The sequence below is a fragment of the Ornithodoros turicata genome, chromosome 3 (genome assembly GCF_037126465.1).
Source record: "Ornithodoros turicata isolate Travis chromosome 3, ASM3712646v1, whole genome shotgun sequence".
Lineage (NCBI taxonomy): Eukaryota > Metazoa > Arthropoda > Arachnida > Ixodida > Argasidae > Ornithodoros > Ornithodoros turicata.
The window spans coordinates 22,967,217-22,979,413 of record NC_088203.1 but is presented as its reverse complement, the minus strand read 5'-3'; the positions used below and the strand labels follow the sequence as shown (position 1 = coordinate 22,979,413).

The window sequence follows — 12,197 nt, the reverse complement described above, 5'->3', positions numbered from 1 at the left end:
TGCAGAGGCGGACTTACCGTTTCTGGATGCGCCACATGTCTATGCTGCTGTAGACGTAAAAAACTTTTTCTACCAGAGCATAAAAACAGGGCTCGAAGGACTTGAGGGGGAACCTGATCGGCTTCTTTCCAGAAGGTTTGAAAGGCTGACGAGGGTCGGTGGTGCCGGCAGAAACCAAGGGGCTTCTGGCGGTGTTGCGTTCTTAGCTACGAAGCCTGTGAGACTCTGGCGTATCCTCTCCGCTACTCGATAGAAGTCACTTTCAGGGCAGTATCGAATTTTCGTGAGGACTGGATGACAGGGAATGTGAGCACGCAAACGTAGGAAGTGCCAAGCCGTTTTCCGATCATGTAGAACTCCAAAAGGAAGTTCACCAGCTTCAGCCAGGACTTACCGTGTTTCAGCCATTCTTGGAACTCCAAGGCAGCGACGAAGGCTTCGAGCAAACAGGGTCCGAAAAGTATTTAATGACGTTGTTGATATCCTGTGCAGGATAGCAAGGCTGTAAAGCAGAGTCACCCTCATCAACGCCGCGTGAACTGCGAACAGGGTGGGGGTCACTGCCCCTATCGTGAGCCAGAAATATGTTGAATTGCAGGGAGCCGTCGCTGCACTTTGGTTTCAAGGTGCCTAATGTGGCGAGCCCAGCACAAGTCCGAGCCGATTAGCACGCCTAGGGAGTGATGGAAACGTACCTGCTCAAGCTTCTTGGCTCCAACCCCAAAGAGGGAAATTTGTCACAGTTTTGCGTTCGAAAGGGATCTCGCCGCACTTTTCGGATGATGATAGCTGCGTGAGGTATGTATGTACATTATTTAGGGCCAGCTGCTGGCGGCGCTGAATGGCCGGGCGTGATTTTCCTACTGTCCAAAGGGCGACGTCGACTGTATACACGGAAAAAGACACTTGGCGAGGAATTACCGATTGTATGCCGGCCACCACCACATCTCTCTGCATCTTCTGCATATAAACATTGTTGCTTTTTTTATTCCAACCAGTCATGTTGTTTAATTTAAAAAATCGTACTGACGAGAGGATGTCCGTCAGCATACGGTTCTGCCGGCAGTCGAACAACATAGGATGGCAGACAACAATTCCCGACATGCTTTGTGTCGTCTATGTGGGGTTCAGCCAATTGGCACAAAAATCCGCTATAGTTATGGAGATTGCAAGAAGTATTCATTTCAGTTAAATTCAATCTACTTGCCACTCAAACAGGACAGGTATTAAGGATCCGACGATCGATATAGCTCCCCATATTTCAACACGTCATTGGTCAGAGAGCTCAAAAAGTGGGCGGATCGTGACCTCCAGGTATATATAGGCATGATCCATCAATGGTCAGACCTCCTTTTGACATACGGCCTTGTTTCAGTGTAGATTCTACAGGTTTTCTCGCTCAATTTAATCCTGTGGTCACTGAAATTAATCCCATGGTTACTGAATTTAATCATATGGTCTATCAATTTAATCGTATGGTCAACCAAATTAATCCAGTGGTCATCTAATTTAGTCCGGCCCATATCATTGCATCTGCCGCCATTGGAATCAGTATAACTCAGTAATTTATGTATAGTGTTGCACAATAAGGAGATAAATTGCGAGTACTTGGTCATTGATTACATTGGTATAGCGCCATGCGTTATATGACTATGCTAGATTTTATGCCCTTTTCGTGACTAGCCTACATTATAGGCTGTGACTGCACTATTTCGGACCACCCTTGTCGGAAATGGTTTAATGACATGAATTATGACTATGCGAGACTTTATGAGCTTTTCATGACTGTAACCTACATTATAGACTATAACAGGACTATTTCGGAGTAACCTCATTTCAGAGAGTATAATACCATGGTCTACGACTATGTGGGACTTTATGAGCTTTTTATGACTATAACCTACACTGTAGACTATGACTGGACTATTTCGGACTACCCTTGTCGGAAATGGTAAAATGACATGAATTATGACTGTGCGAGACTTTATGAGCTTGTCATGACTATAACGGGGGTACATTATAGACTATAACTGGACTATTTCGGACTGTCTTCATTGCATGGAGTATTATTCTATGATCTATGACTGCGGGATTTTATGAGCTTTTCATGAGTCAAACTTATGACTTAGACGCAATATATACTCTATCTGGACTATTTTGGACTACCCTTGTTCGAAATTCAGTAATGTCATGACTTATGACTATTTGAGGTCTCTATGAGCGTTTCATGATTATAACTTCCATTATAGACCAAACTTTCATATATCACAGGATGATTTCGGGCTCCCCTTGTTGGAAATGGTCTAATGGCATGACTTATTGTTATGTGAATATTTTATGAGTTTTTTATGACTATGAATCTGTTATAAGACTTGAGTAGACGGTTTCGCACTGCCCTTTTTGCAAATGGTATAATGTCATGACATCACTATTTGGAACCTGGTGAGCTTTTTATAACCATTTCATTTCATTTCATTTCTAGATATAGACTATAACCATAGACTATGTTGCAGACTTGCAAGTCAGTGTATACCGGAGTAGCCCCTGTGCAAGCAGTATAATGAGCTGGCGTGCGTGCATGTACTTACATGCTGTTCCTGTTTGTGTATCGGAAGTGGACTTTTAGGTTACGATTATACGGAGCTCCGTCTTGTTTTTCTTTTTCCTACTTCTGCCATTTCTTTTTTTTTCTTTCCAATCCAATCTGCACGGAGCTTCGTGTTCAAATTCAACGCTAAACCACGACCTACTCTGTACTAGAGACCTGGACAAATGGCAACCGCCTATGGGAGAGCCGGGTTAGTTACGCTAGTGGCCGCTGCAAGTGCCACATATCATTATTGTGGAGAGGAAATGAAATGTGCATTACTGTCATCCTTGTCACCCTCGTTCATCTGCTACACAGGGATGCTTGACTGTTGTTAAGCGCTCGCTTCCCTCTTCCGAACCCCTTCGTCGTTGTTAACACATCCTCATCGTACATTGCCGCGGTTTCGACAAATCACGTGGTAACGAATAGTGCTAACTATCGCCAAATCCCATAGCGCAGCGGCGATTGCCAGAACTACTAAACCGGTGCTGGGAGCTTGCGGATGTCCAGGTCTCTATAGTAATAGGTCGTGCGTTAAACAATGACCCGCGCCCACGTTAGATAAACTACTAACTAACTAAAACTATAAACTAACTATAAACTAACCCAATATATTTGGAGTGTCCATGAGCTGCGGTGCGAAACATTTGTTATCTGAATCTCACAAACACGTTTCAGTTACATGAAACGAAGTAAGCGTTAGGCTCATGTTTATCTGGTACACTAAGGTAAAACACTGCAAAGAGAAGAGAAAGGCTTCGTACACAGGATCGCAAGCATTTTCTACATGTCAACACATTCGAGCGCTTGACTTATGTAACGGAACTGATTACGATCAAAAGATGCACAGTCCACCAGGTGGATGCTCTCCATGCATTGCTGAGCGCCTTGCAACAAAATGGTACGGTCCTTAATTTCTTAGGCACTTGAGGCTGTGTATGCGTTTGTCCTTTCTATGTGTCTATGTGTTCCAGCCTCAGAACATCAGCTCTCTCATGTTCGACAAATGGTGCGGCGATGGTCGAGTGTTGTTACTCCAGACGGGGGTGGCAAAATGTATTTTCCCTTTCCGTTAGAAAGGCACGAATATGAAGGTTGAACTTTGGGAACATCTCCTCTATTTGATTAAAGAGAGAACTGTAGGAAGAAAGATAATAGTGTAAAAAAAAAAAAACAAGTCCATCACATAGCTCAGCCATTTGCGCACGCTTGTGAGCTGGGGCGTTGTCCATGATGCTGGCGGCATGCTGACTTGGTTCGGACTCCGATATAGAGCGTTAAAGTTCGTCCAAAAATTCACTATAGGAAATGTGCGTTACCCTCTTCATCACTCTCTCCACAGCTGCACGCCATCGCAGGACATGCAAGCGACTATGTTAACATTGGAGCCATTGCAAATTCTGGTCTTCTTCACCGCCAGTGTACCCTTTTTCGACCTGCCGTAGCCACGACGGCGCCAGATATTGAAGTTCGTTTCGTCTACGTAGTATCGTAGCGTTTGCGGCCGCTCCGATTGCAGCCGCGTCGCATCTGTTCCGCCGTGCGCATTTGACGTCATCCCTGTTTCGGTCCGCCGGTTGAAGTGTTAGTTATAGGGAAAGGTAACGGAATCTTTTTCATTTTCGTTACCATCTATGTTACTGGCCCTTATTTGTTTCTGTTTCAGTTTCGGTTACCACCATTGTTGCTTACGTTTCGGTTTTCTGTTTCCCCCCCGCCCTTTTTGTTCTTCTTGTTTCTTTTCTTTCTTTTTTTAAATAGTTTGAGACCGTGACTTAACTTGATCATGAAAATTTAATCCCCCTACATTCTGAAGTCTATTTTGAGGACTTCGGGGGTACATGCACACAAGAGGCAACGTCTATTCAAAATATACATATACGTGATTTTCTATGAACAGCTAATATGAACGTGGTTTTCAGGAATGTTACTCACGCTTACAACTTACAAGTCACCATAAGCGTATAAAAACTATGCTTCTTCTATTTACTGTATACTACTTACTTATATGCTCCAGTTTGATAGTTCATTTTAGTTTTAGTTCTTCAGTTAATTTTCTTTTGCTTCATTGAAGTATACTTCATCAACCTATCTACACGATACGGTAAAGAATTGCAATAATTCGGGTCCTGTAGTACCCGAATTATTACCGTAAATTATAGTCGTTTCCGTTTCTGTTTCAGGTGTTCCAAGTGTGCGATATACGTTTCTGTTTTTGTTACCGTTACCTGCTATAATTCCGGTATAATACCGTTTCGGTTACCGATTCTGTTACCTTTCCCTGGTGCTAGTGGCTTCAGGCTGTCACAATGACCGTCTATCAGGCGGTCTATTGTTGCCAAACTGATCTCCAGGTCGGGCATACGCTCTATAAGCTTTCGCTTTAACTTCTGAAGTGTGTATGCAGCCATGCGTGTCAACAAGGTCACGTCAATATGTTTACCACTTCCGGGACAACCTTCACCTCAAATCCTCCTCTTCGCTTTGTCTCTATCCGTGCGCACAATGGAGCGAGCAGTTTTGATGTTCATTCCCAACGTGTTAGCAGTCGATGTCAAGTCGCCGCCTCGCGTGTGGCAGTCGAGCAGACGTTGCCTTCTCTTGCTGCGATATTGTTGCATATTTTCTCGGAGGGTCATTGAGGTTTCTACGCGGACACCCTCGCCGGTTTTCTCCTCATTCCCGTTCAACATCGGTGCTCATATCACCGCGTATTTCTGTGAATGCGGTTCAAAATCAACTCACGAATAGCCGTTGTCTGACGCACGTAGTAGCTGTTGTCTGGTGTGTCGTCTGCTTCAGCGGAGCGTTTGCTCTAGACATCGTCTGCTCACCAGTGCTTTACGAGGCACGTCGAAAGTAAAGTTAGAAAGGTATGTTAAGATTAACGAAGCCGCTTATTAAAAAGTCTGCCATGAGAAACTGCACAATGATGTAAAATAGCAATAGGTCCATTAGACCATTTCCAACAAGGGGAGCACGAACTGATCCGGTGATAGTATGTAACGCAGGTTATAATCGCGAAAAGCTCAGAATCCCCAAATAGTCATAAGTCATGACATTATTTAATTTCCAACAAGAGTAGTCCAAAACAGTCTAGTCATAGTATATACAGGATGTTTCACTTAAGACTGACCCCTATTTATTTAAAAAAAAATGTGCTCGAGGTAAAAACTAGAAACCTTCTGCGTCATACTTGTGAAGGTTTTTGCCGCCCAAACACGTGGTTTCCATTAGTGTACTTCATTAATTTGTCTAATTAGCGTAATTGAACTAAAAAATTCCCAACGGAGGGTAACTTTTTTCTTGGCGGGGGGGGGGGGGCGAGTAAGGCGATCGCATTAGGCACCGCGCTTGCATAGGCCCCGTGCAGGAAGCTCTCAACCAGGGATTACTTTTTTTAAAATGTCAAGTATGCACTTAATCGTGTGAAACAGGCCCCGCGATGTGCCTTTGCCTCAGGCTCCGCACACCCCTATAGCACCGGCCCTGGTAACACATGTAAGAATGGGTCACTTACTTTCCAAGCAATACACCCAGGTGTGTCAGCACTGTCTATGCCTTCGGGGATTACCGCTGGAAGGTCACGATCTCGCAAAAACAACAACAAAAGAACAAAAAAGAGAGATTAGGAAATGACTCAATAGACAAGAGGAGAAACAAAAACACCCGATAACACCCGAAGACACAAGTATCGCCCGATTTCTTCCTGAATTACAGATTTAAAAATAGCGCCCAATTTTTACCCCCCGAATCTGAGGAAGGCATTTAACTCGAAAAGGTCACTCCCTACCTATAATGCAGGTTATAGTTACGAAAAGCTCAAAGTCCCGCACAATCATAATTCACGTCGTTATACCATTTCCGACAAGGGTGGTCCAAAATAGTCCAGTCATGGCCTATAATGTAGATTATAGTTAGGATAGCTCATAATATCCCGCATAGTCATAATCGCGTAATTATACCATTTCCCACAAGTGTGGTCCGAAATAGTCCAGTCGTGGCCTGTAATGTAGGTTATAGTCATGAAGGCTCATAAAGTTCTGCATAGTCATAATTCGTGCCAATATACCATTTCCGACAAGGGTAGTCCGAAATAGTCCAGTCATAGTCTATAATGTAGGCTATAGTCGTAAAAAGCTCATAAAATCCCCCGTAGTCATATGTCATGACATTATTCAATTTCCAATAAGAGTAGTCCGAAATAGTTCTGTCATAGAATACAATGCTGGTTTTAGCCATGAAACGCTCATAAAATCCCGGATAGTCGTAGATCATGGTATTATACTCTCTCCAATGAGGTTACTCCGAAATAGTCCAGTTATAGTTAGGGTTTGTGGTTTTCGGCATTTATTTTCAACCCAATACGGGGGGTGTTTATCGGCATTTATATTGGGAACTATAAATCGGATTTTTTCGGCATCTATATTCGGCCCAAAAAATAAATGCCCGAATACGGGCATCTATTTATTTGGCATGAAGGAGAGCCTATTTTGCGGGCGAAGTAACAACGAACCGAAAAGAAGTGAATTGATTCATGGCTTCATTAACAATGTCTTTTATTGCCTGTGCCAAACCAGCAAACAATTAGACTAAATAGAGTCAAGCGTACATCATCATGCTCGCATCTGTCATAGCGGCTCGCTCCTTGCGATTAATAACACGCAGTTTAGAGAACGCGCGCTCAACATTAGCGCTAGAAACAGGAATAGCCAGTATGCTTAAGGCGCACTGCGATAACAAAGGCCATGTGCTGGAACCGGTCGTCCAAAACTGATATGAGATATATCCACCTGAGGGGCTGGGCATGCAGCATATTCGAAAAACTCGCGCTTTATATCATTTATACGAGATTCATCAACACAGCTGAGGTCATCCTCCTATAAGCGCTTACGCACAACGAAACAAGGGCACAGCCCGAAGATAATGCCACGCTCGAGAAATAGTCGACAAAGGGAGATTCCAAGGGGATTTCCCTTTGCGGTTCGAGGAATGGCAGCTGTCAGGATACGAGAAATTCATATTTTTTCGGAATATTCCGAATCTGAAAAAAATCATTCGGGGGGTGTTTTCCGGCATTTTTCGGAAAATGCCGAAAACCACGAACCCTAGTTATAGTCTATAATGTAGGTTATAGTCATAACTCATGTCATAAACAATTTCCGACAAGGATCGTCCGAAATAGTCCATCATAGCCTATAATTAGGGATCCCGGTTTTCGGTGCTTAACTTTTCAGAGATTTGGTGGGAGAAATCGGTGGCTATTTAGCCTACCAGGAATCGGTGCCTTGCGGCAGTAATATTTTGAAATCTGAAGCCATCCGGTCGAAACCGACGAGGAACGTGACGGGAGTTTCCCATGCATACAGTGAACCAATACTTCATATTCTTGCGTTTTCCCTTTTCATTACAATGCAGCGATGCAGGTTAGCGATGCAGGTGACATCGCACACCACTCTCTTCGCTGTAAGGAATTAGCACAGGAGCTTTCTTGTTGAAGGCAAATTTTTCAGTCGGTCGGTATCCTAGTTTTCAGTGTTTGTGGAATAGGCGAAAAGTTCGCACTGGTACACCCCATGGTAGGCTCTAGGTGGGGCACTTCCAGACCGAACAGACCTGTGCTCATTATAACTGGCCTGGATCCTGACTATGGCCAACATTAGACCCCGCGAGAAGCTAACGAAGAAATATCTGTTCTTTCAAGAAGTCTGCTGTCTGCTGGCAACTGGTTCAGAGAGAAGGGACACGGGATAAAATCAAGACATTTGAAGTCGACATTTCGACGACAGTTGGTGAATAATTATATCCACCGAACTTGTAAAATTTTTTACTGGTGTACGCTTATCGGTGCCTTTCGGTAAATGCCGAAGACTGGGAACCCTACCTATAGGTTAGTCATGAAAAGGCCATAAAATCCAGCATGGTCATAACTCATGGCGCTATAATATACAATACATATAATAAATGACCAAGTACTAGCAAGTTATCTCCTGATCGTGTATAGCAGTTGTCATAAACTACTTGGTTATACTGATTCCAATGGCGGCAGATGCAATGACATGGGCCGGCATGGTTTTGCTCAAAGCTCTTCTGACATTTCTGGACACCATCGGACTTCGATCGTTATTGTGAAGGGGCTCGTTATTTTATTCCCCCCATTCCATCCAGCAATGGGGTAGAGTATCGCCTGTGGCGATGAAACTCCCCATTCTCCAAGGTCGCAAATAAAGTTGTTGTTGACATGGGCCGGATTTAATTGGCTGACCACTGGATTCATTTGATTGACCGTCAGATTAAATTGATAGACCAAAGAATTAAATTGAGTGACCATGGAATTAATTTCAGTGACCATAGGACTACAATGAGTGACTACAGGATTGCACTGAGCGAGAAAACATGTAGTTCGGTGTCAGTTGGTTTCAATAAACCTTGGAGAGTGGCCGTGTAACACGGGTATGTATCAGTCAGCTGCGGACTACTGTTATGGACATGCACGATCTGGTCTATCTGGGACATGTATAATGTGTTGCAGATAGGAACACTCTCAACCTACACTCTCGGAAAAGCAACGGATAGTAAAAGTAAGAAAACGTTTGATTCTTGACTGCTATTTTACGTGTCATCACCTTACGCTTGGTGCGATGACGGATAGTAAGGGTCAAGAATCGTTCGTTTTCATACTGTTATTTTAAGCGGCAACGGCTGACGGTTACGCCATCCGTCAAATGTTTACTCTTATATTACCGCCTATTGCAGCACGTATACCGCATAGCATGAGTAAACGAAAAAGCTCTGTAGCCGTCAACGGTGCAAGGTGCCCTCCCTTCGTCCCCCAAAGGCAACATCATGCTCCTCTTGCGCTCGCATCGGCTGCAGCGCCAACAAAGAAGGACGACCCCCGAAGAAGGAACGTTTGTTGCCGCCCCATGCGTTCCATCTTGGTTCTGAAATCGGCAATTGCATCAGGGCAATTAGACGAACCGATGCAACAGCTTCACCTATATCTTTGATAATAAAAAGCATCATTAGTGAAATTGAAGACAGTGGCATAGGAACCTGCCAGGGCCTCTGATGGGCCCCTGACACCACCTAAATGCTGGAAAGCCTTAATGCGGAGTCACCCCAGTGTATTCTCTATGGGCCACGCTTTGTCCAGTTCATCTCTAAAACCGCTGCAGTCATGATACAATACGCTAAGCTCATGATAGTAGGACGAATACTGCGCATCATGTCTGACACCTTTTTTATTTGAGTATGATATATGGGTGAATTTATACGATTTTTTGTGCCTGCAAATGCAAATACATCGAGCTCTATGGGGGCGTTTGAACCCGATGAAACCCCCTGCTATGTTAGTGCAATGGGTTACGATAAATCTGGGGAAAGGTGCTGGACATGAAGAAAAAAAAGAAAACGGCAGGTGTCGTTCATCCGCCGACTGAGCTGCACAACACTCACCGCCGAATTCATGAACGAGCCTCGACTCCAACGAGTGGAGGAAAGCACCGCTCCTCCACTCAAAGAGACAATGTGTTTCATGAACCCGCTTTGGGGATTCCTCCGCCAAGGCGGTCCTCGAGAAACCGTCCTGGAATAAAGCTGTACTCTCGTCCCCAGCCATCTTTCAGGACCCCTCGCAAATGTGTATTATCGTGCTTACAACACACTCATGGCGTGAAAAATAATCCTTTACTTTATTTCGACCAACGTGCATTACAAATACAAGCACAACGGTCTGCAAGTGTTTGAAGAAGGGTGCAGGTGTTTCGAACAGGGAAACAGACTGATAGGTTTCCTAGTTTTCTGGTCTGGCAATTACAACCACAACGGCAGCAGCTAGCTTAATGGCATGGTCACCTCGTATCAAATAATATGAAAGATGATGTCACGGCTTGTCATTCTTCTATTATGTTACAATATGTGGCGTGAATGACTGTTTGTTAGCGGATGGCTACGTTTACCCAACGCCTTGAGGGTAGCTACAAACAATCAAACAAACAAAAAAGATTTTACAACAACATCCCGAGCAAAGAATCGGGGAGACCATTCTTGGGGAGTCACCGCGAGCATGTCGTACGAACTTTCATGGCCCTCATTCGCTCTCTGCCTAAACGGTGGAGCCTGGTATCCCACCCAACAAACGGAATTCGTACTATTGGAACAACAACTACAAAAAAGAAAAAGAAGAAAAGAAACAAGACTATGACCTGGGGTGACACTATTGCGACATCTCCCAAATACCCTAAAAGAAAGGGGAGGGATGCGACAGAACTCTCGCGACCGTTTGAGACGAAAGATGGACGCTCTGCCGCTTTGTCTTCGACTGCAAGAAGAAAAAAAAAAAGGAAACGAAAACGACGAAAAAAAAAACATGATAGGAAGATATGTTGAGCCGTTTCGGTGATAACTGGAGCAGGGGTTGGGCCAGCTTGATACAGTATAAAGATTACGAAAAAACATTGAGGAGGCAGATCAGATGTTTCATTTTTTAGATGTCCAGTCAATGCAGTTTCTTTTTTTTGAACCACTTTTTGCGTGAAAACATCCTTCAAACACACCTTCTTTGTGCTAAATAGCGCGAAAGAAGGAAAATTTATTACACCTTGTCTTGAAAAGTGTGCTTGCAAGAAAGGTGTGGGATTTTTTCCACAACGCGGCACACCATCGTTTCTGACACATTCACATTGTCTCCCGTGGCAGTTCGAAAAGTCCTAACGCCATAAAATCACATGTTGACGGGCAGCTGTAGCACAGAAGGTAGCGGCAGCCCACGATTGCACACATTTTCCTCCAGCGGCAATATATACAAAAGGCTTCGTACGGTTGTCTTCATGAAGCGGTACCGTATGAGGAACTCATGATCATCAAAATGATCAAAAGGAGTTTGATGGCCCCTTATTGAACGTTGTCGCTCAGTGGCAATGTTGTCAACACCCAGTTAAAGGCCGTCCTGGCACAAAACGCAGTCGATGGACGCAGCAAACGACCTGTCTTCCGCCATGACACCAGCCAAACTTGAGTTGAGGAGCGTTCTCGAGGTAGCACCGATGCTACCTCGAGATTTTCGAGGAATGCACGGAGGAATTCCTCCACTCGAGGAGCATTTCCAGTCAAGGTCGATTTATGAAGCGCAAAACCGGCCTCGAGGAGCAGCTCGAGTCGAGGCTCGTTCATGAATTCAGCCGTCAGTGAAGTAAAGAATGAGAGAGAGTAGACGGCATCGCGACAACAGAACGAATCACACTGTACGCCAATGTGTGGGTAACTCACCTACAAGACCGTGGTGCGCTGGCGGGTGGCTACACATCAAACACCAGGCATGGGGGCATTTATCATAGGCAAACGCGTCTACGGCCCGCAGGTATCCCGAAAGTAGTATAAATATATGTCCTATAGCCAAGAGTTTTCTCTAATCCAATTCCAATCCAATTCGAATCCAATTCTAAGCCAAAATCCACTGCTAAGCCAACACAATACAGTTCTAAGCCAACACAAGCCAAATCCAAAGCCATCTGATTGGCCGCCATTAGCTCCGCCCACTTCACGTTGATTGGCCCATGCTAAGCCTACTGATCTTTGATTGGCTGACCGTAGCTCCGCTCCTTTA

The 12,197-nt window shown here is 44.4% G+C and overlaps 1 protein-coding gene across 10 annotated transcripts in view; it reads right to left on the bottom strand.

Annotated features, from left to right (window-relative positions):
- Positions 1 to 12,197, bottom strand: part of LOC135388293 (integumentary mucin A.1-like) — an 88,914-nt gene that overhangs the window by 5,902 nt on the left and 70,815 nt on the right. Inside the window, exon 12 of one of the 10 annotated variants that reach the window (XM_064617748.1) lies at positions 9,324 to 9,534. The exons of the other annotated variants lie outside the window; for them this stretch is intronic. Coding sequence (XP_064473818.1) covers positions 9,392 to 9,534 — 143 coding nt within the window. The 3' untranslated portion in view covers positions 9,324 to 9,391. Of the gene's footprint in view, positions 1 to 9,323; positions 9,535 to 12,197 lie in introns of those variants that run through there. 10 annotated transcript variants of the gene reach the window in all.